This window comes from Mercenaria mercenaria, chromosome 7 (genome assembly GCF_021730395.1).
Source record: "Mercenaria mercenaria strain notata chromosome 7, MADL_Memer_1, whole genome shotgun sequence".
Lineage (NCBI taxonomy): Eukaryota > Metazoa > Mollusca > Bivalvia > Venerida > Veneridae > Mercenaria > Mercenaria mercenaria.
Window position 1 is genome coordinate 82,444,642 of NC_069367.1, and position 25,996 is coordinate 82,470,637.

Consider the following 25,996-nt stretch of genomic DNA (forward strand, 5'->3'; position numbering starts at 1 on the left):
AAAACGCTTACAACAAACAAGAAAACATACGCAACAGACATTACAAGACAGACAAAACAACCAGTTGAAAATAGGGGCACCGCCTTGGAACGGTCAGTAACCTATATAAAGGAAACTGGGGGTTTAAACGCGTTCAGAGCATGCCAACCTCGCACTTACCCTATTTTCAACAAGTTAAACAACACAATGTAAAAAAAATCCCCGCTGAGAAAGGCTCTAACATTAGTGCAAAAATAACAGATAAATAAAGCAAAACATAAAACTAAGGTAAATTTAAGTTATATTTACACCAATGTACTCAAACAACTTGTCTGAAGTCAGAGCACCAAGAGCCTAACTTTTAAGGGCACGACTAAGAAAACTGTAAGACAGAAATCAACTCCCTCCGTCCGTTTATGTATAGGAGTTTAGGAAAAAGCATCATGGAGTCTTACATTTTATAAGTCATCGCACCATCAAATAGGAAAGCGTAGCAATTAACTGTAGAGGGTCAATCACTAAACATGTACTGTGCTTCACGATTTTCGCATCGTATCCTCTTTCGATAAAATTTTTAACCAATTTTACAAATATTTGATTAAAATAAGGAGTATGTTTAATTTTCAGAATTTTATAAACTACATCGCCATAGTATTCCGGGTGTGTAAGTCCAAGTTTTAAAAGTATTTTAAGGGGCGTATTGTATTGTTCTAACAGTTCCGACGATCTGTAGTAAAATTTACTAAAAGCTTTCCGTAGCTTATGATAACGGTAACCCTGTTGTAACAATTTCTTGGTGATATGAAGATTTCTGTCTTTAAATCATCTATCTTTGAGCAAGCTCTTGCGAAGCAAATAAGCTGTGAAATATTGACACCGTATGATGTTGTTCGAGGGACATCTCCATCAAGATGGGGAAAGTTCACAATTTCAAAATTAAAATCGTCCCTTTTATCATATATTTTCGTTTCTATATTATTATTCACAACTCTTGAATTTAAATCCAGAAATGACGCTTCTAAATCTGAAGTATTAGCCTTGTTAAGTTGTAACTCTTTAGGGTAAATATATTTCACCATTTCTGAAAAATATTGGTTGTCCGTGCTTAAAATATCATCATGATACCTTGAGGTTTCATTAAAAGCTTCAATAATTTCAAATTGTGTCTCAGTAGATAAACTAAGCATGAAAACTCGTTCATAACAGTGTAACATTTACTACTATATTACCTTATTGTTTTCTTTCTTTACCTAGAGTCACTTCCCTTTAATTCACGTCCGTCATTTGCATTAACAGACACAAATGTCAAAACACTGGTACGTATTCAGTTTGATTGATAAAGACTTCTGTACAGCTTGTTTCAATTATATTTAAACAAGAAATAATGTTTTGACTATTCTAAGCATTTATTTTGATAAGGTTTTATGTTTAAAAAGCGGTTCTAATTCAGTTTCCATACTTTAACCTGCCACCCCTACAGGTACGTTTTAAAATCATAATAGTATGACCCAGTATAGTGAGACCTGACCATCTCTATTGTCAGCCAATCAAACAAGTATATTTTGTCATGTGATTATTTTGACCAATCAAAATGAATGTCATCATGCACGAGTGAATGAGGGCAAGGTAGGTGGTATTTTTGTCAGATGAGACTTGGCTTCCGAAGTGTTCACTTCGAGAAATAGGGAATTATTTATTGCTAAGACTTTAGGACCATAATATTACTGAAACCATATTTTTTGCGGGTGCTTCGGTGTCCGGAGAAGGAAGTAGGTAATGTTAGCCAGCAGCCTGGGTCGTAACTGTAGTAAAGATTTAGTATAGAGTTTTGTAAGTGTTTGAAAGGGTTCCTCGCGGATGCCTTGGTGTCCGGAGACCTATATACTTACATAAGGGTTTAGAAGTGTGTTTTGGTATATAACAGTTTAAGTGTGTTTTGGTAGACAGTTTTGTAGATAGACAGCTTTAATTCTTCTGGGTACTTCGGTGCCCAGGGAAGCAAAGCTTGTCTTAAAAGCATAAGGCAGAAAAGTACAGACATTTTGTATTGTTTAATTTCTGATTATATAATTGATCTTTAAAACATTCTAATCATTTCGAAATCATTGGGATCTAATCACTAGGCAGGTAGCCTGAGGAAAATTTATTATATTATTGTACAGTAGTTCTTGTGTAGTTTAAAGAATTATTCGCTCGGAAAAGATCGTTACAAATTGGTGGCAGCGGTGGGATACGCACATCGATAGCAGACAGCTATCACGTATCCACATATAGAGAATAGAACTTGCAGGTACAAAATTCAAAGTATTTTAAAACAGAATATCGTCAGAATGACGAATCCCTGGGACTCTGGTGATTCTAAGGATCTTATGAGAAGACTGAAGTTTTTGGAGATGGAGAATGAAAGTTTCCCATCGGGATACCAATTACTTGCCTGTAAGTTTTATTGCCACATTTAATAAATATATTATTTAGTAGAAACGTTAGAGCTTCACAAACCTGATCACAACTCCATAGGTTGTATCTCTTAAATGCACTGTTAGAAAAGAATGCTCTAGTTTCATTACAAGCCAGATAACATTAAGACTAACACTCTGATCAAGTGTCATAAAGATTGGGTCACAAATGTGGCCTCTAGAGTGTACACAAGCTTTTCCTAATGATCTGACCTACTGACCTAGTTTTTGACCCCACATAACCAAGTTTCGAACTTGACCTAGAGATCATCAAGACTAACATTCTGACCAAGTTTCATAAAGATTGGGTCAAAAATGTGACCTCTAGAGTGTTCACAAGGCAAATGTTGACGCACGACTGACGACGGACGACGGACGCCGACGAACGCCGGACAATGACCGTTCACAATAGCTCATCTTGAGCACTTCGTGCTCTTGAGAGCTAAAACCTACTCCCACACGATAATTTAAAGACAGCATGTTTATATTATTGTTTGATTTTCGTGGTTCTCATACATCGTTGAACTCAAAATAGAAAAAGTGGAAATTCCACAGGTCGCTCAACACGACAAAAACGAAAATGTTGCAGGCTCAGTATGATTGAGCCGGTTCATTGACGGTAGTGGAAATGCATGCTACCTTCCACGCCCTCTAGCCCCGGGTAAACAGAACTCATCATTTACACGTGCTAAAAGTACAAAAAACAATTTCGAGACATCCGCAGATGTGCGCGTGCGTGTGTGTGTGTGCGTGTGTGCGTGTGTCTTCGGATTTAACGTCTTTTTCAACAATTTTTCAGTCATATAAATGACAGTGTGTACTTGTAGCAGTGAGCTCAATGCCCAGCTTTATAGTATTTATTTCTATCACTTAATCACAACAGATCGATAATCACAAGATCATTAATATGCATAACACAATAAGTCAAAATTGCAAAACTTAAATTGTTTAGATTAAATGCTAAAATGTTTCCCAGAACTTTCAAGTTCACATCTGGAGGGAAAGTAGTCACTTGTTTGAAATACTTTAATCACTGTTGTTTACAGAGCTAATATTTAGCAATCGAAATGGCATTGGAAGCCTGTCTATGTGATTTCGTTGTCTTCCATATGACCTTGTAATGTACATTACTATTTAGGCATTGTGTACGCTTTTGGCTCACCTCAGCTTAAAGCTCCTTGGCAATACGCATATGATTCAATCGAAATACACGACACGCCACACATTTATAAATACCTTTCATACTTCTTACCTATATCGGTAGAGCAAATCGTAACAGGTCCAACTCTTCAACTTTATACAATATAAATAATCTACTGTCTGATGTTAGTATGAGTAGAAGTAATTAAAAATAAGATTATCGCTTATTGTTTCTACAAGAACAATATATGTAAAGAAACATACAATTGCTTTATCTGGTCAGCATGTCTGTCCTGATTATTTATGTTACATGCGTGTTCAGATGGAAAGTGCAAAATGAAAAGCTGAAACGAAACAAAGCATTCTGAATCCATTAGACTGGCTCAAAGACGGAAGTCGTGTTTTTAAATTTCCGTTTTAGACTTAGACACTAATATTTACTGTCAGTATAAATAACATCTTGAGAGAGCTTTCTGAGTGGATGTGAATCTTTATGTCTTTTTTACTTTTTGCAAAAGGTTAATGCAGTCTGAAGCAAAATCATATTCAAGAATCTTTTCAAACAATTAACTGTAGCAATGTGCAAATTTGCATGTACATGTATAACCTATTTGTATTATAATCGAAGCATTTTTAATGACTAATTCGCTTTACCTGATAAAACATTTTTCCAGGATGGTCTTGACTTTTTATAGCATATGACTGAGTAATGACAAACTTTGGGAAGAGACATGGAGTTGTTCAATTCCCGAAATAAAACACAGTTTGATAGAGTTTTATTGACAGCTTATTTATCACTATTTATTCGTTGATTTATGGATTTTATGATAACCAACAGTTAAAAAATCACTGTTATGATTTATTTCGTTTTCAGAACAGCCATGGACTAGTTTGGATGTTATTACTGTTCCATTAGCTGAACGGAAATGTTTTCTTTGTGGAGTTATGGAATTTGGAAATGAGTTGTTTCAAGATCTATTTTGTTGTCATTTTTTAATGACGAAAGAAAACACTTTGCTAAACAATATTATTACAGAAATTCGAATGTTATAAAATTCTCACAGCTGTTGAACACTTAAAACAAATCTGAATTAATTAGACTATGTCAATATTTGGATATAATTATGAAAACTGCAAGAAATAACCCATAACAATGTCCAAAGACAACATTTTAAAATTTCATTGAATATATGAATATCTCTCTCCATATAAATTTAAACTATTAAAATGCTATGTTAGTTTATTGTGTTAATACTTTATCCATTTTTATGCTGTGTTCACAAACCACGTGCCTAATTTAAAAAAAAAAAAAAACGATATCTAAAGCTTAGTTGATTATACACAAGAATATCACTGTGGCTTTACGTAAACACTACATGACATGTGTCCAATTTAAATTCTCGCTGTGCTCACTAAACTGAAGCCAGTTTGATTCTTTGAAAGGGAACATTACGTGAGCTCTATTTTATCACAATAAGGCAAGATGACATGATTTCATTTCGGTATCTGTAAGAGTTTTACAAGACCGGTACTCTATCTCAAATCCACACATCAATTAGGGTATTAACTGGTTTAACTTTGGTATATAATGCCATTGTACGAGATGAGTGTTTGCATTCTTTAATTCTTTAAAGGTTAGACAAAGTTTCATAACCATATCTTTTTCCTCCACTGATAATTTTCTAATGAGTACAATATGAATTCCATTAAATGTGTTATGGCCTTACCAAAATCAAATTATTTGCCCCCACTGATGGGGTGGAGGGAGTCTAACAATTCCATACAATTCTCATCAAAATCAAAATAGTGTTAGATGAACCTTTCACGTTGTGATAAAAGACCTTATTCGATGCAATGTTCCGGTGATAAAAGCACCAAATTGTCTTAGCGCGGACAAGTTTTGCTCGAATCTAATAAAACATCAGTCATGCAATGTTAAGTACGCAAAACATTTGAGGCATTTCGTCTCGCGTAATATTTTTTTACAGCTATATGTGTTTACGCATCCGTTATATCATCAGTTTGGAGGATGTGGCCACCGCGGGCGGGCTAAATGATACCACAGTATTTTATTTTTGTTTTAACGTGTAAGAAATGATGTATGAAAATAATACCATTTATGTACTGAGAAATAAATCGTGTCCATCCCAGAGACATACACATTTTTATAAGCATATCTCTATATGTCAACATGATTTGATAAATGATTAGGTAATAAAAGTTCGTCTCGTCTTTTTATAGCAGGGTACAGATCAGTTTTGTAAGACCAAGCATTGTAAATATGTTTCCAGCTATGTTTGCGTATCATGTCAGCGGAGTTACACAAAGCCAGGTCAGCTTTTTGTATTCTGGTTTCCTCCATTTTCAGTTCACATGTGGGAAAATGTAATTTGTCAGAGCCACATGTGTTACATTGTTGTGCATTTGCCTTAACAACTGTTAGGAAACTTTGTCAGTAAATGAATTAGACATCCTAATATGGAGGTGGATTGAGTGGAATGTGCCTTTAACAAATATAGAAATGTTAATTGCAATGGTTACCTCTTTTCTTCACAATGGAGGCCTATTAGAAAAAACAAAAGCAGGGTTATTTTATATATTATGTACACCGATGAAGCAACTTCTGTAACTATTTTGACAGGTGTATGTAGGAGTAATAATTTGTTTACAGGATTTGAGACTATACAGACCAAAAATGAAAATTATAACTTGGAAGCGTCACTTCCACATATTTATTGAGGTCGAATGGTACTTAAGGTTGCGCGTAAAAATGGTATGTAAGTAAGTGTTTCCTTTAGGAGAAATTTTATATTATATTTCAGCTTCTTTTACTCTTGTAAATGCATTCACCCTGGGCATCAAATCGTCGTGATGATTATTAAATTTTGGTGTCTTGTATGTTTTAAATAAGTTTTGTTTTAAAATTGTTTCCTTGTGTGAAGATACACTCTTCAAATATCTAATACGATGGAAGAAAACGGTGGAAAGGATTAAACATTAAACTTCATTAAATTGAATGAATGTTCAAAATCGACAGAATTACAGTAATTACCCTTCTCCCTAACAGACACATGATGCCTTCAGATGATCTTTTGTCTCCCTAGTTTGTCGAAACTGAATACCAGTGGTAAAGATTTACAGGCCATACCCATCCCTGTGATTAAAATATGTTACTAAATGCGTTACAATGGCATGAAAAGTAGCGAGTTTATCACTAAAGTAGGATGACAATTACACGTAGAACTTATAATAATGAGAAAGCAATTCACAAAAGAGCAAAATCCAAGTTCTGTAGCTATGTGTCTACGAAGAAAAACTTGAAAGTTGTCGTAATCACTCATAATTCAAACAGTCAATGATAAAGAAAACCTAGATGAATAATCGCATGTTCATTTAATTGGAGTTTAATTAAAGTAAAAATAATAAATATTTTATAATTAATAATAGGAAAATGTCTCATAATGTCTGTCAATGTATATTCGAACGAAAATACAAGACCACAGATATTTGCCCATGGATGACCACAACAAGGACGTGGTTAAGCAGAAAATATTTCTTCTGCTTCATTTTCAAAGTTATGCCCCTTTTTCGACGTGACGATATATGTTTAAGATTTTGTCTGTAAGCTCATATGCGTTAATCGATTGAAACTGCAAACGTTTATTAATTGCTATGATTTAATACTTACGTTACATAGCTGTGTTTTGGATTTCCGTAAGTAGTTTACTGCTTTTGACTTGGTGTTAATTTATTCAGTTTTATTTAGTGACATGTCTTTTGAGTAGTTTAGTGTAGCTGGCCTCCGACAGCTCATTTACAGAAATGTTCACAGAAACATTTATTTCTAATACAAGTTACGGCGTATGAGTTTCTGTTCTAGTATGAACTACATCAGCATGTTAAAAGCGAACAATCAAATACATTATTAATACCATTTATGAACGCAATACATGCTTCGAATTTCAAATTGCTGCAATATTTTATAGTGCAAGGAAAATGAAGTAACATTTGAAAGTCAGAGACTTCATGTATTTGTTCTTGTTTGGCCTGACTTTCCACTTTCTGTCCCTAATTTTATGATAAAGTTAAACAGTTCAAGAGGATTATGAATACTTTTTATTTGCGCATCTTGTATTCCTATATATGTTCTAATCAGTTTGAAATATGTCTCCTCCTTTGCAGTATGAAAACATAATAAAGCAGAATACCTAAAAACAATCGACTTCAGAAATGAACAGATGCAGATCTTTATTCTATATGGTGTAATAATGAATTTCTATATTTTCGTAGCAGTCAAAGAAAACATTAAATAGGTAAAAACGTTTTAGATTATTTCTCTTTAATTTCATTTAACGTTTATCAAGACCATTTTTTACTTATACATACAATACAATATAACTTTTACTAATGATAAAAGGTTTTCTAACTTTAAAAATGACCACTAAAATGCCTTGATAACTACAGTTTTCTTAAAGAAAAATATGAAAGGAACTAACTCGTTTTCAAACAAAAATGCTTATGTAGTAAGGTGTCACAAATTGACATACGGGCCTTATTTTATCTGTAGTGTAAATGCAGGTATTGCATCATCTTTTTGTAAATTTTTGAGTTATTGAGGTAAATGTCAGATTTCACGCCTGAAATACCTCTCATGTTTTTCTGTATTTCATAACTTAAATTTCCATGTAAATTTCATTAAATTCTGTTCAGTAATAAGAAAGTTGATATTTTATATTCTTCAGTAATTTATGTTTTTATCCCCAAAACCACTATAATGGGCCTCAAATTGTCAATTTAAATCCGCGCCAAAGTAGTTAGATTCCCCGGCTATATCGTGAATCCCGTGAAAATGACAATAGTCATAGCTCACGGCTTACCCGTGAATCCCATGAAATTTAGTATTTGGCGGGACATTATCCTTTAAATAGACTGGACTAGATATGCCTTGCGCACACCACCTTACGACTTTATAGACGAATCTATGTCTGAATTATTTTCTTGCTAGAAATTTATGCTCGATCGAGGTAAGAAATTTATTTGTTAGATTTTTGTATGATTTTTGCATTACGATTTTTTTTTGGGGTAAATTTTTGTTCATTCTACAGAATTCTGTAACATTTACTTTTCGGCATATGATTTTAGCTAGTTTCGGTATGTCAGGATGATTTATTAAAATTTTCAGACTTTTGTAAATTATTTCGAAAGAGGAATCTAAAATGTTTCATTTATATAAGATGTAAAATTTGTACTGAAATTTGTAACATGATATTTATAAAGTACTTTGTTTCAAAAACTTATGTCAAACATTTCGTTATTATGGAACGCCATTACTGCATTGTATTGTTATGTATAAATTTATATGGCAAGTCTAGTACCATGTATATATTATTGTAATATGAAATTGTGTGACAGTCTATTGCATACACATACAATGTCCGTTTTAGTGTATGGCATTTGATATTATATGGATGCCAACTATGATATAACGTTTGATTTATATTGAATTTTGTTAATTTGTAGTTGTAAATAATAGCTGCAGTTTATCATTTCCATTACTATGTTTCATCATATACTTTTCATATCTTTTTCATACTTTAACTTTAGTCTTTTAAGTAAGTAATCTTTGTAATAATGGAAGTAATAAGTGACGTATTTTAATCATGTGACGTATGAACTTAGTAGCACATATGTTTTGTATAAGTAGCACGTATTATTTATGGGAGCCTACGGAGGTATGGTGTACCCAAAGGAGCAGTTTTATGCCCTGACTTATTTGTTTTGCTATGGTGCTTACCATATGTTATATATTTTTGCTTCTTCCGCCAGACGATTTTCCTGGTGATGTCATAACCCGGAAGTACAATGCCCGAGGTTCACTTGTCTTCACTCGCCTGGATGTGATATTCCCAGCGCAGAGCTTTCGTCCCATGGTTGTGCCGTAAACCGCAAAGACGATGATTTTTGTTATCCTCTGAAGTCAGCTCAGGGATGCAATCACCTACCACCATAGGGAGCCAACACGGAATCAACGTATTCACGGTTTAAAGGGACTGAATTTAGAAATCTGTTTTGTTTGTGCTACTTAAAGTTCACAATTACATTAAAGACCTGTGTCACGTCAGATTAGAATGGAAGTATAAGAACTTTTGTATCTAGAGATACTGAACTTTTTTTTTTTTCTTTCTTATAATCAGTTTTTTTTTTCTTTTCATATCTATTCATTGTAAATAATCATCTTATGTAAATAAATTTGTAAATATTGTAAAGGGTGTTGATTTGTTCTGATGGTTACTGTCGCCGGTTCGGCCTTTCCTGTCACATAAGGTTCACTTTATGCTTAATTTCATCAACAAATCTGATCTATAGTTTCTTAGTGAATGTGAACGTTGTTTTTCGCATGTTTATAATTTCAGGTAACTTGGCACAAATTTTTACCTTTATTTAGCGACAGATGGAGAACGATTTTAGGCGTTTAGGCTTTTTTTTTCTATATTGGTTTGACTTTCAGATATTTTTGGATGTGGTTTGTCTTAAAAACTGGCGCTACAGACTTCCAGGGGCTGGCTATTTTTCCCAAATGGCTTTAGACTCTTTGAGATACGGGAAATAAGCAAACTAGGCGAAAACAACTGGTATAAGTATTTCGAAACACCACATCAGATGCTTTACTAATTTCTAAAAATAAACTGTTGATACAAAGCAACATTTGTCAATAAAAAGGCCTGTTTGTATTTGTCTGTTATGTATAGCAGAAAATGCTATGGAAGTCATTCATCTGGTTAAAGAAGTAACGACCTTTTTTATTAATAGTGTGATATTATTTCATTTTATCCAACTATTGAAATTTACGAGATAAGAATAAAAACGTCGTTCATTTTACTGGGGAGCGTCACTGTAAGTATATTCCGTGCTCAGATCCTGTATTTTATTCACAGGAGATAACTCCTGAGGCTATTCATATTTTGTGTAATTTGTCGCTTTTCTTCTCAAAACACTGGATAATCAGATCAAGGAAAGATCGGTCAGAATGTATAAGAGAAACAATTAAAATAAATGAATAAAAATATTATCTCGTCGGTAGTCAGGCTACTATAAATAGTGCAAAATATAAAACGGTTACCCCCATTTTTCTTGTCAGAAATCGGTCATATCTCATATATGAGATTTTATGTAAACCAGTCCTCATTAACCGGCCGAAAATACTTCAAGCCTGACTGGAAATTGAACCCAGGAACTCTCACGTCTAAGGCGGTTACTCTACCACGTCGCTATAAAAGCTAGGTCTTTAGCAAGAAGGTACAAGTGAACCCTTATACTCTACTCTACTACGTATTCCTCTCCATTTTAGAATTCGTCCTCGAATTTCAAGAGTTTGAACCTCTGTGGGACGTTCCAAGGTGTCTATGCATATCTACTCGTGAGTTATTTACGTTGAGCGCTAAATGTAACAGGCTGAAAAAACAAACTTCAGGCTTGGCCGGGAATTGAACCAAGGACCTCTCACATCTAAGGCGGACACTTTACCACGTCGCTATAAAAGCTAGCTCAATAGCAAGGAAGTGTAAGTGAACCCTTATACTCCACCTTAATCATTGAGAAAAATAGCTGAAAGACCAAACTTAATATTAAAGGTAACGTTTCTTTAAAGGAATGTACGAATAATTTTACTTTATTTTGATACACTACTTAACTTCCTAGTAGGGCATCAACACAACTTCCAAAAAAATTGTAAAAGCAATCCATATGAAAATTGTGCATGTTGTATACAGAATAAAACGTTTTAAACATATAATATGTAGGTCAAATTTTGTCTGCATAATCAGTTTTTGGGAAAAGGATCCATCGAGTTGTTTTTTCACTTGTCACAATTGTTTTATTTTGGCTTCAGTTTATTTGTTGTTCCTCTTAATTTTCTTGGGTAGATGCCATCTCCATAAAATATGCTGAGAAAGAGTATTATCTCTGCTACCCATATATATGCGTCAAAATATGAGAAAACATAGAAATATGAGAATAATCAAAGAATACATTTCAGGACTGATGGTTGCTTGACTGTGTAATCCTGTATAGCATGTAACATAGATAGCTTACTTTTCCATTGCATTTACATAACATGGCCAGCATAAGAATGGGCAAACAATTTTCATTTAAAAATTCACACTATAAACGGATTGATTCCCTTGTGTAAAGAGGGCTTAGGGTAAGTCTCTATACACAATCACTAGAAATTAGATGGGAAGTACTTCCCGCTGTTCATTTTAATACAGATCAAATGGATATATGCTTGAAATCGACACAACAAAAGTTATCCTTCCAACGAGTTTGACATCCGACCTATGTTCATTTTTATCAGTTTGCTGATTCCTTCAGATGTTCTTAGTTTATCTACTGTCTTCTGATTCTGTCAAAACTAAATAGCAGTGGGGAAGAGTTATAACGCAATCGAAGGCCTTTGAATGATACGTTTACCAATTTAAGGCTAACTTAATTACTTTCAGAATAATGTACTTTATAATATATTAATGTTTTAAATCTACCGAATACCTACTAGGAAAAATAACCATTACGGTTATTTGCCTAACAGTGTCGAAATGATCTTAACAATATAATGCAGTTAACAGTAGAAAACAAAAATTTACAGAATGCCCATAAATATCACTATGTATATACGATGATAATTCATAATACCTAAATATCTATGAATTGATTTTCCCTTAAAACCGAAAATTAGTTTTAAATTAGTCCATTTGTTTCAGAAAATATTCAAAGGATAAGATTGAAACATGCCTGGTTATTTCACTTTCAAACATATTTATGAAAAATATGAAATAAACGAAATTGGGTTAAATCATTCGAAGAACATAAAACCAAAAGAACTGCATGTAAGGTAATAGCAAAATGTTTACTCGTGAACACTAGAATTTACATTTTCACGTTTTATTTCCTGCCGCCGCTATTATTCGTGAAAAATGATTCTTATTATTTTTGATTTGTTTCGAAAATAAACATAACATCCAGTGAAAACCTTTCACAAGAATTTTTATTGCGTTTAATACTTCAAAGGTATTTTCTTACAGATTTTAAACTAAAAGAGCTGTCATTAAGTACAATGTTGCGGCTGTAAAATGCCTGAGTAAATGCTTGACTAAATATTGCTCTGCTTTCTGTCCTTTTTGATCATGAAATCTGTTCATTTTTGCTATAATCCCATTCCGCTTCAGCCATGACAGAGTATGCTATTATTTTGCTTGGTTGCATTCTATGTTTCCAATGGTCTTCTTACTACTGCAGTCATTAAGTGTCATGTGGCGGCTGTAAAATGTCTTCAAACGTTGTTATATTTTCCGGTCTTTTTGGAACATGGCGTCAACTCAATATTACCGTTAGAGAATTTAGGTTAGAATAGAAGTAGTGGAAACTCCAAAGGTCGCCAAACATATAAAACTTGAAAATGTTGCAGACTCAGTTCGAATGATTCTGTTCATCAATGTTAGCGGAAATGCACGCTACCGTCCACGTACTCTAGCCTTGGGTTGAACGGAACTCAATATTTACATATAATTATTATTAGTACTAAAAATAATTTATTGACATCTGCGATATGACAATTGGCTTCATGTCCTTAATTAATCATATTGCAATGGATACACTGACGTTTAGTTCTTGATAAACAATAATGCAATAGATACGATGACTATGTCCTTGATAAACCATAATGCAATAGATACGATGACTATGTCCTTGATAAACAATAATGCAATAGATACGATGACTTTGTCCTTGATAAACCATAATGCAATAGATACGATGACTATGTCCTTGATAAACCATAATGCAATAGATACGATAACTATGTCCTTGACAAACCATAATGCAATGGATACGATGACTGTCCTTGACAAACCATAATGCAATAGATACGATGACTTTGTCCTTGATAAACCGTAATGCAATAGATACGATAACTATGTCCTTGATAAACCATAATGCAATAGATACGATAACTATGTCCTTGATAAACCATCATGTAATAGATACGATAACTATGTCCTTGATAAACCATAATGCAATGGATACGATGACTGTCCTTGACAAACCATAATGCAATGGAAACGATAACCTTCCTCCCTTAATGATAAATTACAAGGGTTACACTGATCTGATGCCCTTGATAAACCACAATGCAATGTACAAAAATACTGTGTCCTATTAATTCTTGTTGGAATTTTTTTTTCTTTCAGACTAATGTTACTCAAAGCTAGTCAACATAGTTAGAAATTATTGTTGTTTTTTTATACTGAATGGAAATATAGTTAAATTTGTTTCATCGTCCTGAATACATGGCAATCCTTTGTGTTTAGTCAACAGATGTCATTCGTGGCTTTGAAAGCTTAACTGAAATAAAAGAGATTGAGAAATTAAATCCATTTACTTATAAGTTATTTCAGACTTAGAACTCCTATTATCTCATCAATCACGCTTAATAATATATACACTACATTACATGAAACTTTACTGTTAGCGGTGACACATGTGCTCTTTACTTTCATGTATATGCTTTGTTATTTCTTAGATTGATCTTTTCATAACTGGAGATAACTGTAATTTAGTTGTTGTCAAATGTATGTCACACAAAGAAATTATAAGTCATACGCTTGAAGACAAAAAATATGCAGACATGAAAACTGCTAGCGATTTACCAATTGGGTCATTTCCATGCGATGGTTCAACTTGAACGACACGAAATTTGCTGTGAATTGAAATCAAGCTGAAATTTAAAGAATAAAGAATGCCTACTATGTTTGAAGTTGTCGATTCAAATAGAGCACCTACGACAATTATCTCAAATATCAAGTTCCTGTATAGATTTTACAAAATAAACGGGAATGTATGCTTTTCAAAGATATGCTCATTGTATTTCAAAGTATTGCGTGTTAAGTTGGATATTTTACATAGTATATCTTATAAATGGAAACAAGTAGGTAGATTCATTGATTTGTATTACGTTTTTATAGTATTTTTCTGCTTCTTAACAACTACCTTTAATGTCTGCTAGTCTGCTATAAGATCTTTCAGACCTGGTAACAGTGCGGTGAAACACCGATTGCTCTTAAGTTCCAGGGCAATTCAGAGTGGTTACTTGCCATATCCAATACATAATTATTCTATGATCGAGCGATAGGTGTTTTATTGTTCCTTTTCCTGACTGCAGACAACTCCGCTTGACGGCAATCACCGCCTCCTTTGCTGTCGTCTTAGACAATAAACATGTATCAATGAACTACTTACTCTGCCTCTGAGCTATTTAGATCCTCAGTATGTGTTCTTGTTTTCTTCATCATCAATATAACACACAGGGCCAACGAGACCATTACGAAAATACCCAGAACACCTGCTAAAACAATGTTTGTTAGGCTCAGGTCGGACTGTGGAGAGCCTGAGGTACCAGAACTACCGGAAGTTGTATCACTGTTGCCGGTACTTTTGCTTATACCTTTCGGCATGATCTGAAATACAAGTTCCGAGTTATCATGAATTAAAACAAATCATCTAAACTATTTTTTCTTTGAATTTATTTGTAAAATGCTGATGTTAAGATATTAGTTTATACCCAGACAAAATAAGTGTGAAAACTTTCTTCGGAACATTGCCCTTGAAGATCTGCTTTATATGTATAAGCTTCTTAACAAACAAACAAACAAACGATTAATTTAATTTTATCGGATAAATTACTGCATTTCTAAAAGTAGATTTAATTTGAACCAGTATATAAACACCTTTCGTATTTATTGTTGCTGATGGGACGCCCTCGAATACGTCGATGCTGATATGAATTCTTGTCCAGGCCAAAACAGTTCAAAGCAAATGCGTTATAAAATGCATAACTTACACATATTCAAAGGGTAGAAGCGACATATTTAACTTCAAGTAAGGGGAATATACTTTGCCTGATGGTAAATGAAATGAATTGTTTACTTCTATTTCCAGCATGTAAACATCGGAAGATGCCTTTCCGTCACTAACGGTGATATTGACACCAAACACGGTTAAACTTAGCAGTTGAAGAGAAGTATAGTTCAGCGGTGATATTAAGTTTAACGAACCATCTATAATGAGAAACAGAAACCGCAAGTCAAAGGCACTGCCAATAACACCGAGAAGTTTATTTTTTTATTTTGTTGGGTTTAAAGTCGCACCGACACAATAATAGGTCATATGGCGACTTTCGAGTATTTTATGGTTGAGGAAAACCCAAGGTGCCCCTCCGTGTATTATTTTATCACGAGCGGGCACTTGGGTAGAATCACCGACTTTCCGTAAGCCAGCTGGATGGCTTCCTCACATGAAGAATTCAACGCCCCGAGTGAGGCACGAACCAACATCGGTGAGGGACAAGTGATTTGAAGTCAGCGACCTTAACCATTCAGCCACAGAGGCCCCGAAGAAGTTTAAAATATATGTAGTTCAGCAACAAAATGAGTATTAATGAATCATTTGGAATGATAATTAAAAATCGTATGTCAAAGAGTGCAAGGTTGAGGATATATTTGATTTAGCAACAATATTAACGTTAACGAACCATCTGTAATGAACAACAGAGAAACGTTAAGTGAAGGCAGTATGCAAATAAACCAGTAATCCGAAATTATTTGTATGTCAGAAACAATATTTATACGAAATCGAAAACGATAATGTCAAGGTCACTGGCAGTTAGACTGAGAAGTTGAAGATGTATGTAATTTCTAGCCATTTTAAATATAAAAGTTATTATTTCGCTATCAATTATAATCATATATATCCATGCAATATTTCCAATTAGGGAAACAAATCATATCAAATTAATATGATATTCCACCACAGTAGGTACACTGACATAATGTAAAAACAGTGTCGAATAAAGCAAAACGTAAAAGCTATTGTTATCCAATGGCGCTTAAAAATACCAAAATACACTGTAATACTACCGGTAACGGAAAGTATTTGCAGACAGGCAAAAACCAAGAATTACGTTGTTTGTTTTATTTTCCTTACAGGCAGAACGTTCTAAAGTCATTCTCAGCTTACAAAAAAAATAATCATATTTTCTGTTACATCTGAATGCAAATATAGATAACACTCATACACGTCAATTTAATATAATACCCCTTCCTCTCTTTCTATCTACAAACAAAAAAAAGTCAGTTAAATGTTTGTTCGATTTGCATTTCATGTTAATATGTTATCGCTCAACAGATTTTATTCTTGAGTAATCAAAAGGAGTCGTAAACAAGTTCAGGTGTCAGAGCTATATGAAATGTTTTTAAAACCTTACTATATGAAACTATGGTACATAATTAGAGGCGCTGAACCTTCGGACAATAACTTGAAAACATTCCCATGTGACTTCAGTGTTTCAATTTTAATTAGACAACAGTTGTTTAAACTACCTTAGAGTCTCAGTTAATATACTTTCCTGTCTTGAATGCCTTTAAACGACCAATCTACAGACAACTATATGTCAATTACGGAATATACATAAATGAGTTTAATTGAGCATAATACCTCACCATTTGTGGAGTATGCGAAATAGCTCGCTCCGTCTGGAGAATCAAACAGGAAACTGTACACGAGAACATCTGATGGATTATCATCATTTCCATTTACATTAAAAACAAGTGATCCAACTGAAATGAAAACCAATTATGTGTGACATGATGCTGCTAGCTAAATTATACTCAAATGAAAACTAAGATGTTTGTCTGATTTTGGTAGAGTGTTGTTACCATGTTAATGGTGTTTGAATTCTAGGGTTGTATAATGCATACCTATTTTTATTTCGTTGATTAAAAATGATTATTACAATTTGCAAATGACCGCAGATTCCCCAGAGACGATATAAGCAAAACAGAATATCAATATGACACTGATATTGTTTATAGAGAATTTCCAGGCATTTTGACTGATTGCAAATAAGATGAAGGCGACTATTATCTATATGATCTGACATCAAAATGAAAGAGTTACTCTTAAATTACTGACCTGTAGTAGTCTCAGACACTGTAATTATGTTTTTGTTTCCTGGGACAAGGTTGGATATATACGGAGGAACGTTTATATCTGAAAAAAGAAAACCATCTAGAATACACTTTGTTTAAACGGTTGTACTGCACTACATTGATATAATGTTACACTATACAATTTCAGTTCCTTCTGTGTTGCATATAGCAATGAAATCTTGAGACCTCATTTCCAGTACTTTAGAGCATTTCAATGATATGAATATATATATGGTCATTTAGTACATGTCTTCTTATCAAAAATAAAAATATTGACATGTTATGTTACATATAAGAAAAATAATCTGTTCTTAAAAACACCCGCTGAAAATGCTCCCATGAATATATCCGTTTAGCAATTAAGTGTGTTTACACATTTTCTCAATGAATAAAACTAAAACCTAGAAATTCACAATGAAAATGGTCTAGATCTTTTCTCAGTACAATAACCAATAAAACTAAGCCAAAGATATAATTGCCACATTCTCACAGACTCATTATTCCAGATTTTATCAACAGCACGGAACTCATTTTGGACTACTACTTTATAAGAAAGACCGAGTAGTCACTTTCTGTTTAGTGTAATCAGTCGTATAAATTGTACAGGTATGTTTATATAATTCTGTTACGGGTAAATCAATGACTACAGAGCGACAGTCATCAAAATTTAGCTTACCATATGAAAGTGTGTGTTTTTGAAAAAAAAAGTACTGTTTTATCACATAAATCTTATATAAGAGCATACAGGTGGTACTCACAGACTTTAACAACGATACCTTATATCTTAGGATTCACATGTTTTCAAATATCTTATAATAATAAACTGCAGCACTAAACCTTTCATCATGTATCAATACCTTGTGTTTGTTGAACAAACGCGAGTAATTGTAGTTGTCAGTTTACCCATTCTAACATTCATACACTTACTTTGTATATAAATATTCAAAATGTATTCTGTCGAAATGAGGTACCCATCAGTTAAACCAAAGTGAATGGTAAATGTGGTATCATTTGATAGGTTCAAATCATCTGTACAGATAACCTCACCACCTACAGCAAACACATAAAAAATTAATACGTAGCTGCATCAGTTCGTAAGATAAGGACGAAATGTAAATAAAATTATAAAATCACATATTTTACATATCTGCCGTAACAAATGGCAATTTCATCTTTCTCGAAACACACAAGAAGTAAACATTTAAAATGACATGATTAAACCGAAATTCAGTATCGTGTATGAGGCGAAGGATGTTATTAAATATGTGAAAAGATCTTTGGAAGCATAGAAATCAATCCAGCAAAATAATAGCAGGCTCGATTTGATCGAGTTTGTTCACGAAGTAATGAAATGAGCAACATTCCTCAAAGACTTTTCATGCGTTTTTAACCATTTAGAAAACTATATTTTCTGACTCATAAGGGCAGAATAACATATAGAATTAGAAAAAAAAGTCTGTAACAGATAATCATTTTTGATATGATTGCTATCATTTAAATCCTTCTTTTAATACTAATTCAAATAAGACACAGGTGACATATCACCTTCTTCAATACAGCACAAATAAAACAGAACAAGTGTTTTGGTTCGAATGCGACTGGTATAACATTTTTCAGAGAGCAACCTTAATAAACAACTGAGATAATGCATGTCTTACTGTTTAGCAATTGGAATGGACACGGACTCTGATCACAATACGAAAGAATCGTAACGGCATCACCTTGATCGTCAACGACAGCGTTTGAAAGTATGACGTCATTCACTGATGTTGTTGAAGCATCGACAATAGCTGAATCTTAAAGACAGTATTATTTCTGTCATAATTATGAGAAGAGATCTTTAATTCTCACTTTATGCCTTTCCCACCCAGACATATATAAAACAACAGTCTAACACTGCTAATACCAGTATCATGTTCTCTTTGCTGGTTATTTCACTTTGTACTGCTTACAGTCTTCTGAATATTGGAAAATGGGAAGTAAATAATAAACGTTTGTTAGATTTTCTCACAAGAGTGCTTTATCTTCAAACATCTGTCTAGAATAGCCTAAGTAAATGTATGCGGTATTATGACAGCCAAATTTAAGAATAAGTATTATTAGGTTATTTTGCATTGTTCTGTACAATACGGAGATATATTTGGACAAGTACCCAGCTGCAAAAACCATATTGGACTCGCCTTGCCTAGCGGCTCGCCCAATATGGTTTTCTCAGCTGTGTACGAGTCCAAATACATCTCGTATTGTGCAGAACAATGTTAAATAACCTTTTTATTCTATATCTATTTTATTTTAGATTAAATTAAAAATTATTCACTGAATATTGTACAAATATTTCTGCCTTTTCCCATCTTTCAAGACCCACAATGAAACTCTGTACATTGAGCGTTTACTTCACCCGATTTAAATTCGGAACATTTTCACACGTTCCGGACTTTATCGTAAGTTTAACATAGGACTGTTGGGCCGTCCAAATACGGAAAAAATACAGGGTTTTTGTACGCACGTGCGTCCAAAAAGGTAATATATTGTACGGTCACGTGTTACAAATAAAATTGCATAAATAAAATAAAGATTAATCATACTTAAATTACAGATATTTTAAACACATACACAGACTAACAAAATAGTTCTGGGCACGAATACTTATTCAAAATAATTCCTTTAACAGATGTCAGATATTTTACTTTTAGATATAACCATTTATTCTCTTTTAATACTTATGTATGAGGTAGGTTGTAATATCACAGTACCAATGAAACCATCCACTCTCGGTACAGTGTTGGCGGCAGAATTGACAGTTAATGTCTTCATATCCTCCGTTCCTTCAGAATCAGTGCATGATATAATGATACTGTATGTCACAGGTGCAGACAGAATGGATACATCAACGACAGTAACTATTCCCGAGTCTGAAATACCGTGATAAACTTAACAAAAGCGAAATGATTGACCACAAACGTTTAATGTAACCATAACTTCACCTTGTTATATTGATATCAATATTAATAAGTTCACAGTCAGTATAAAAAAAAACAAAGTTCATAGCTCACCAGATAAAATAGTTTGTTCCCAAAAACGTTACACTAGCATATGAATGTGTGTATAAACGGTAAATATATACATATTATACATAAACAATGTAATACAATTAAACAATTACAACAAAACAAACACATAAGATAGCAAAGATATCACCAATTAGAACGGCTCGCGGCTCAATCACATTGTGGGTGAACATAATCCGCTCAGTCGTAAACAAATCTTAAATTATATCCACACACATGCCAAAATCACAATATAGTTTAAATTAGTTATCTCTGCCAGATGCATCCATTACATACGTTTTGGTAATTGAAGGCACAAAAAAAAAACAACAAATACACATGCATGCTCGTTTAAAAAAATATAAAGGTAAAGCTATAAAACCAAATACGTATATACTGAATGCATTTGCGGAGACCAGAGCAACAAGAGATGAACCATCAAAAGCCAGAAAACAGGTCAAACATTTCCAATGTCAAGATAGCATTGTTGTTTTCTTGGATTAATAATATGTTTTTGATAGATGAAATACTACCTTCTTTCAAGTATGTAATTTATTAAATTCGTTCAAAAGTAAATGTCAGTTGACTGAGATTCGCATCATTTCTTTTCATATTATGCTTTCTCAACTCTCAGTGATATTATATGTAATAGTAAAAATATCAAATCAGTGAAAATGTTAATTCGATCTTTAATTTCAAATAAGTTTAAAATCATCTTGGTAGATCCTGTGTTTAGACTAATATCAATGTAAGACCGATGGTATTGTCAACTACAAATTGTCGTGGCAGATTGAACTTACTTATTATGATTGCACCAGTTGGGACTGAAGGGCTCACTGTGTTAACAATACACCCAAACATAACATCAGACTGTACCACAAGAGTATGTAGTGAAAGCGGTCCAGGATTCTGAATGTGAATTGTTACAACATTCGGCAAACTCATGATGGCTAACGGCTGTGATGAAAAAAAAGATAAATTGTAATTTAAAACTGCTTGCAAACTGACGAAGTATATCACATATTCATACAAAAAGTTTAACTTGATTAATATATCATAATCCTCAGTGACTTTATATCACATGCGCAAAATCGTTATTTTCAATTTTTGCACAGGTGATATGATCCATAATTTCATATCACATGTGCAACAGCGTTATTTTGTTTTTCGGCACATGTGATATTATTGTTTCATATCACCATTTGAGAGATTGATACTTCCGCATTGATTATTTGCTTTTTATGCTACGTGCAAAATATTTCGAAAACAATTTTTCATCAAATATTGAATCGAAACTACAAGAATACGTTTGAAAATGACCTAACTAAGAAAATGAGTGCTCACACTTACATCTTTCATTTAGAAAAAAAAAATAATTGCCGTTTTGTGAATGCTACTGATTGACGCAATGTTGAAATATTAAAATAAATATAGGGGTCAACGATATGTAAACGTCTCGACTAAATCTATCAAAAAAAGTCTTATTACAGCAAAGTCGCCACAAATTATTAGTCCTAACAAGTAAACACTCTTTAATTCTGTCTTCATTATTTGGTTAGTAATTACTTTTTAATGTTAAATAAATTATAATGTTGATTTTCCAGTTCATGCTTTGACTCTTATAAGCTTTCGGTATAATAAAATAAATATTGCATTCCTGAGAGGGTGATATGAAAAATGTTCACCCCTCGAAATATGAATATAGACCTCGGCTGGCGCCTCGGTCAAATTCATATATCTCGCGGTGAACATTTTTCATATCACCCTCTCAGGAATGCAATATTTATATAATATACATTTGCAGAAGTAGATGATATTGTCAAGCAATTTTTAATACTTTTATTTGTTCTAAACGGCAGTATTACATAAACCTTGAATTCAAGTTCAAAGATATAGATATAGAACAAGACTCAAATATCATATCTATAAAAACTGAGATTGTACAGAATGTCCATTCTTTCGACTTTGATTAAAATATATTGAATTCTTACATGCAGTTTAAATTGAAAATTCTGCAAATCCTAAGTTTTCATCTTTATATTTCATTATTCGTACCATTCAATCCAATAAAATATTTAGTTACTTCTAAAACCTATTAATATTTTGTATACGTTTGCAATAAAAGTTACCCGATATTTGACAATAATCTGAGCCGTTCCGGAAGCAGTATTCAAGCAAGTGTCTTGCACTTCAAACTGAATGGTGTAGTTTCCCACTGGTGGTATATTCAATACCAGAAACTCAGCTGCAAAGGGAACAAACTAACACAAATAACAACATTTTATTTTAAAAGTGTTATAAATGCCATTCTGAAGGTATTAAGAATAATATCCTGTGATTTTAAAACAAAAACAACATTATAATGAAAGTAAGGGACATAACTTTACAGAGCTATTCATCATTAAGCTGATTTTACGATGCATTTGGATTATCTCCTAGCATATTTTTGATTAAAAAGTTTTACATCGCAATTAGAATATGTTATATTCTTTTCAGCCAATTTTTATTGCAAATCTCAGTAATGACATTGTTATTTTATAATCCTACACTGAACTATGTCCACTTTTTCTTACTAGGTATGCAAACACTAAATAGGGAAATGGCGCGAAAAATGGCATAACGGTAGATTCAAATAGTTCGTAGTTGTTTTGCTCTGTAAAGCTATATTATTTACTTTCATTGTAATGTTTTGTTGAAATCACGGGATATTATTCTTGCATCAAACATGAGCCGAACTGTTATGCAAAAGTTGGCCGGATGTGAATAGAAAGAGGCTAGATAGAAAATGACATATGTACTGCAATTGTGCTGTGAAAACGGATAACAGTAAAAAAAAAATCATGATTTTATAGAATTTGTCTTTTTTTTAAACGGAATCATTTTTTTTTTCAGCCTAAATATTGCTTATTTCTGGCAGTCGACGGTGAAATTGAAAACATTATATTCAACAAAGTAACTCTTTACTTTGTACGCTCATCAAAGTAAAAATGATTACATAGTGCAAATATTTTGAAACAAAAATACGTTACTACTGAAACTGCCATAAAACTAGGACAACTTTGGATAGGATTAGGTTTCTAACACATTAAAAATTAAACTGAGAAGGTAGATTCCCTTACAGGTATGCAAATACTAAATATAACAATGGCTCGAACAAAATGGCAGGTTCAAATAGTTCTCAGTAATTTTGCTCTATATTTTCCTTACAATCATTGCAATGTTTCGCTGAAATCGCATTACAGATCTGTGCTTGATAATTGAGTAGCATTTTCATAATGAAAATATAGCATTACATGATATGTCATTGATTCCCATGTCATACACCGACACAATAATATGGGGTCTCATTGTTAAGCTGATTTTAACATGTTTGTTTGACTGAAAATAACTTCGTACTGCCCCAAATTTTCTCATGTTTTTAATTCAGCACTTTCGAATTTTACAAGGAAATGTAAATAACATTTAGAATGGGTCCTGTTGTGTGTTGCAGCGAGACCATATATCATCAGAAATAGGCTTAAATTAAACTCGATAGTTGACTTTTAAAAGTTTTACCTCCTTCTTTTTAAATGACATGCACAACGATATGTAAGAGTAAGGAGACAATATATTTCTTTTTTACCAACCCGACTGAAATATTTTTCCATTACAGCTTTTCATTGTTGTGAGTCTACTATGTAAATGCGTGGCTCTGGGGCTGTGTTTCTGGTGCTCTGTGCTTCCGAGAAATCTACCTTTACTTATTAGCTTTTGTATTCGAAAACTAAGACAGTCGAACAACTATATGAACGAATTATATTTTACTTTTCTACAGCAAATGTTCAAATCGTTCCAATCAGTCTGGCAAAATAATCAGGTAAAAAGTCGTTGCAGAATTTTATAAGTATTTTCTGAAATATTGAAAACTAACGGTATCATACAATGCATATTAAAGAAACAATTTATCCGACAGTGCAGAACTAGTTTAAAGCATGCGGAATGTGTCTGCGGTAAAAACACTGACAAGCAGTGGCTGCTGAAAATGTGAGATAAACCATTATTGTTCAATACAAAGAGTAACAGTTCGTCAAACTGCTCCTTTTAGGTGTAAAATGCACAAAAGAAATGGTGTAGAGTTTTCACGTTCATGAGTATCGCTATCGAACTATACAAAGGGTAGCGTATCATGTTCAATGGCATTTTATGTCTGGTCAGTGCTATTCTTACCGTAGGTATTGGAAGCATTCTGCACCACATTCATATCAAAGTATACTCCATGTGCATCTAGCCTTGTAAACGTCAAGTACTCCAAGTCATGCGTATCAACCTCATAAACATGTGCAACCAAGATAGAGTCACCGATGTTAAGATTGGACAGAAAGAACTCTCGTGGTACACTTAAATCCGAGAGGAAGGGGGCTGCATCTATCAACAAAGGCAAAATGTACTTAGATATCATGTGAAAGATACTTATATGATTATGTTATTTGATAACGTATTCAAGACATCTTATTCATATGTATCAAATATAATTACAGAAAGAAATGTTTGAAATATTTGACTTTTTAAAAAGCATGTTATCGAGTATGTAAATATGTTATTTCCTATTGTTTTTTGTCAGTGCTGTTTTAATTAATTTTTATTTTAGAATTACTGTAGATTTCAATACAAATTAAGGTCAAAATTGTTTATCTGTTGAAATGGCGTCAATGATCAACAATAATAATTTACACTAATATACTAAACTGTGTTATAGTTACATTCTTAGTATGAACAAGAGTGCATTTCATAAGACAGTCTTTATACCTGCCGAAAGTATATGTTATATTTTCCAAACTCTTGTATCTATATGATATGGAACACATCTGAGTAAAATCTTAATCTATCTAATTTAGTACTAGTTACTTACTGGCAGTGACTATAGCTTTAACAGCATACAATCTGTCTGAATGTGCAGTTGAAGCTCCCCAGTTTGCCACACTGCCTCCAGCATAAAATGCTGAGTCGTATGTTACAGCCAGACTGTAAGCATCCGAGGCAGAACCATCGCTGTATGTGATCATCTGAGCATCGGAAAACCTTTTAAACAATCCATATTGCATGTGTATATAACATAAAATCTTTACAAAGTGTACGTATGTACGGCTTTGTTACACAGCACGTTTCTATCGCCATAACAAGGCAATATCTGTCATACATAGTTAATATATCAGACGGCGAATATATTTGTTTCTCACTAAATATAGATATAGCCAAAGAAATGCCATGTTTAAATTAGATATAGCTTATATGTACGAACAATAATACTAAAGCCGTATTACGTTATGTTTGTTATCCTACCATATACGCAGTTTTTTTC

General features: G+C 33.2%; 1 protein-coding gene across 1 annotated transcript; it reads right to left on the minus strand.

Annotated features, from left to right (window-relative positions):
- Positions 1–12,427: 12,427 nt before the first annotated feature.
- On the minus strand, positions 12,428–25,710 carry LOC123555265 (uncharacterized). Its single transcript, XM_045345929.2, has 13 exons — positions 25,547–25,710; positions 24,865–25,062; positions 22,788–22,903; positions 21,459–21,615; positions 20,365–20,523; positions 19,270–19,407; positions 18,539–18,661; positions 17,595–17,672; positions 17,123–17,239; positions 15,552–15,682; positions 14,865–15,082; positions 14,276–14,343; positions 12,428–13,970 (listed from the first exon to the last, which is right to left on the minus strand). Exons 1-13 carry the CDS (start codon positions 25,698–25,700, stop codon positions 13,933–13,935), a joined length of 1,695 nt encoding a protein of 564 aa, XP_045201864.2. The 5' UTR covers positions 25,701–25,710; the 3' UTR covers positions 12,428–13,932.
- Between the last annotated feature and the right edge of the window lie 286 nt (positions 25,711–25,996).